At 62.8% G+C, this 3,202-nt stretch overlaps 1 protein-coding gene across 1 annotated transcript; it reads left to right on the forward strand.

Moving 5' to 3' along the window:
• The first annotated feature begins 807 nt into the window (after positions 1–807).
• On the forward strand, positions 808–2,823 carry GADD45B (growth arrest and DNA-damage-inducible, beta). The gene is made up of 4 exons (XM_008580817.1): positions 808–1,001; positions 1,115–1,216; positions 1,614–1,836; positions 2,092–2,823. Exons 1-4 carry the CDS (start codon positions 958–960, stop codon positions 2,203–2,205), a joined length of 483 nt encoding a protein of 160 aa, XP_008579039.1. The 5' UTR covers positions 808–957; the 3' UTR covers positions 2,206–2,823.
• The last annotated feature ends 379 nt before the right edge of the window (positions 2,824–3,202 follow it).

The raw sequence follows: 3,202 nt of genomic DNA on the forward strand, positions 1-3,202 counted from the left end.
GGGCGCTTACTGTATATCCCTCTGAGTGAATGCTGCTTCCAGGCTCATGAGGACAAGTGGGGGACACCGAGGCTGCTCTGCAGCTCTCGCTTCGGGGGGCCTCGAGGTGACCTGCTTGACCCTTACGGAGCGCTAAGCGCCCCTTGCTTTGACTGCGACCCCCCAACCCAACCAGGCCCGCGGTGCATTCCATTAATCAGATGCGAACACAGAGGCCCAGAGGAGCTAAGTCACTCGGGGGGCCTGGGGTCCCCGCAGCCAGGAGAGACCCCCCACCTGGGAGGGTTCCGCTTGCAAACCGGGTCCCTTCTCCGTGCAGCCCCCAGCAGAGCCTGGGAAAGATGCGGGCCGGGGACTCTCCAGGGACTGGGAGGGGATTCCAGCCGATCCCCCCCCACCCCCCCGAGAGTCGGGGCCGCCTCGCGCGCTGGAAATCCCGCGCGCGCCCCGAACCGCGGCGCGGCTGCCGGGAAATCAGCAGGAAAACTTCTGCTTTTTTTTTTGTTTTCTGGTACTCGCGGCCCGCCCCCCGCGCCCTGGTCCCAGCTCTCGCCCCCACGTGGGGCGCCCCCGCCCGGCGCTTCGCCCCCTCGCCGCGGCCGCCCAACCGCAGCGCTCGATGCCCCGGCCTTTGTTTTTACGCCAATAGGAAGGGCGGACGGTCTCGCCGAGGCCACGCCCCTGACCGGCGAGTCTATAAAAGGCGGCGCCGGCGGTCGCGGGCTCCAGATCGCCGAGGCTGAGGACGCGCGCGTCGGCTCCGGGGCTGCGTGAATTGTTTTCGCTGAGGACTTTGCCAGCTTTTTCTCCGCCTGTTGTTTTTGGGATTTCGCTGCCTCCCGAAGGTCTTGGACCCTCCGGCGCTGGGGGACGATTTTGGGCTCTCGAGCTCGGATTTTGCGATTTCTCCCTGGGGACTGTCGTGGCACTGCGTCCACTGTGGATTATAACTGCAACATGACGCTGGAAGAGCTCGTGGCGTGCGACAACGCGGCACAGAGGTAAGTAGCCGCGGTCCCCCGCCGCCTGAGGTCGGCCGGGCCGGGCCGGGAGGGGAACATAGTGCCCGCCCGGTGGCCCCCCTGGCGCTGACTCTCCTGTCCCGTGGTCTCAGGATGCAGATGGTGACTGCCGCCGTGGAGGAGCTGCTGGTGGCCGCGCAGCGCCAGGACCGCCTCACGGTGGGGGTGTACGAGTCGGCCAAGCTGATGAATGTGTGAGTCAGACCCTGTCCCGGGCTGGGCGCGGGTGGGGACGTTCCCGCGGTGCTGTGCACGCTCCGTGCACCTTTTCTCCTGCACAGGGCTGGGACTTCCCTAAGGGGCCCCCGCTGTGGACTCAGGGTCTCTTGCTTTTGCGGGGAGAAGAGGGCTGCACGTTTTCTAGCTGCATGGTTTGCAAGTGCTGAGCCCCATGGGGCCCTGTGTCCCCCGACATCACTTTGAGCCGTGTGACCTCCGTCTCCTCCCCACCTCCGTCAGCTTGCAGGCGCCATCCTCTGCACCCGTGCGGTTTCTGTTTGCTCTTGCATCCTCCTTTTCTGCAAACTCCCCGTGCAGAGTGTCCCTTCTCCAGTCCCAAGTTGACCCACCCTCTCTTTTTGGCCCCCTCAGGGACCCTGACAGCGTGGTCCTGTGCCTCCTGGCCATCGACGAGGAGGAGGAGGACGACATTGCCCTGCAAATCCACTTCACACTCATCCAGTCCTTTTGCTGCGACAACGACATAAACATCGTGCGGGTGTCGGGCATGCAGCGCCTGGCACAGCTGCTGGGAGAGCCGGCCGAGACCCAGGGCACCACCGAGGCCCGAGACCTACACTGCCTCCTGGTCACGGTAAGCCAGGCCGCTGCCCTGCCCCGCCGCACCCAGACACCTGGGCCAGTGTTTGTCAACAAAGTCCGGCCAGCCTGTCCTGCAGCAGCTCAGCGTCCAGACATGCTTGGCATGTCCCGTGGGCTGCTCGGCCAGAGCCTCGTCACCCAGGGAGCTGTTTTGAGTCTGCCTGTTTTCCCCAAAGGGGCCCCAGGAGAGGGAGGCTCCCCGCCCAGCCCTGGGGCTCCCATTCAACTCCTTTTTCCGTCGCCGCAGAACCCTCACACCGACGCCTGGAAGAGCCACGGATTGGTGGAGGTCGCCAGTTACTGCGAAGAAAGCCGAGGGAACAACCAGTGGGTCCCCTACATCTCCCTCCAGGAACGCTGAGGCCCTTCCCAGCATCAGAACCTGTGGAGTTGCTGCCAAAAAAATAAAAATAAATATTTGACCCCCCTCCCCCTAGAACAACCCTCCAAAACAACCAAAAACCACGAGACCACCGGGGGCGGAATCACTGGAGGTTGAGGAGAGGAGAGGGGACGTGTGTGGCCACCCCCAGGGCGTGAGCCAGGAGCAGCGCCAGCGGCAGGCACCGAGAGGAGAAGAGGGGGACCCAGGCCAGCAGGAGAGGGTACCCTGGAACTCAGGCCTTGCGACAGAGCAGAAGCTGGAGCGGGGAGCGGCCTCCCCGGGCATAGAGGGTCTGGACCCTACGCTGCGGGGCGGGCTTAGGCTCGTGGCATCGCCACCTCCGGGACTGGAGTGGACTTCTGCAAGTGGGACGTGGTTGACTGAGGGTCTGCACCCTCGACAGGACTACCCTTCGGGACTCGGGAGTCGGGGCTGATGTGGCTCTGTCCCCACGCACTCCCAGTTTGCAAATGCTACAGTCTATTTTGTTACTTGCACTTGTTTCTGGAACCACTGAGAGATGGAAAGCTTACAAGATACATATATTTTTATTTCTACTGTAACGGCCTTGTAATAAAATTCTGAAGCCTCTGGTTTCTCGTGTATTTCCGCTTCTGAGAAGCACGGGGACCTCTGGCCCGGTCACACGCGGGCTCCCGCAGCAGCCCCGGCGCACCGGGAAGTGTTGCTTAAGCCCGGTTGGCGGCTCCAGGCTCCTCTGCAGGAACAGAGCTTCCTCTCTGTGCAGCAGGCGCCACCACCCAGCCCCGACAAATCTTTGCCTTTTCTTTCTTTCTTTTTTTTTTTTTTTTCCTCTTCTTCTCCTGCCCTGTAGCAATTAAAAGACCGGTTTATGACGAAACCTGGCCACCGTGCCACCGCTGTTACCGGCTGTGCTGGAGCCAACGCCAAGCTCGGGGCACTTACAGACGCAGCCGGGGTGGGGGTAGCGAGGTACAGCCCAGGACCGTCC

This window comes from Galeopterus variegatus, unplaced genomic scaffold (genome assembly GCF_000696425.1).
Source record: "Galeopterus variegatus unplaced genomic scaffold, G_variegatus-3.0.2 Scaffold2165, whole genome shotgun sequence".
Classification (NCBI taxonomy): Eukaryota; Metazoa; Chordata; class Mammalia; order Dermoptera; family Cynocephalidae; genus Galeopterus; species Galeopterus variegatus.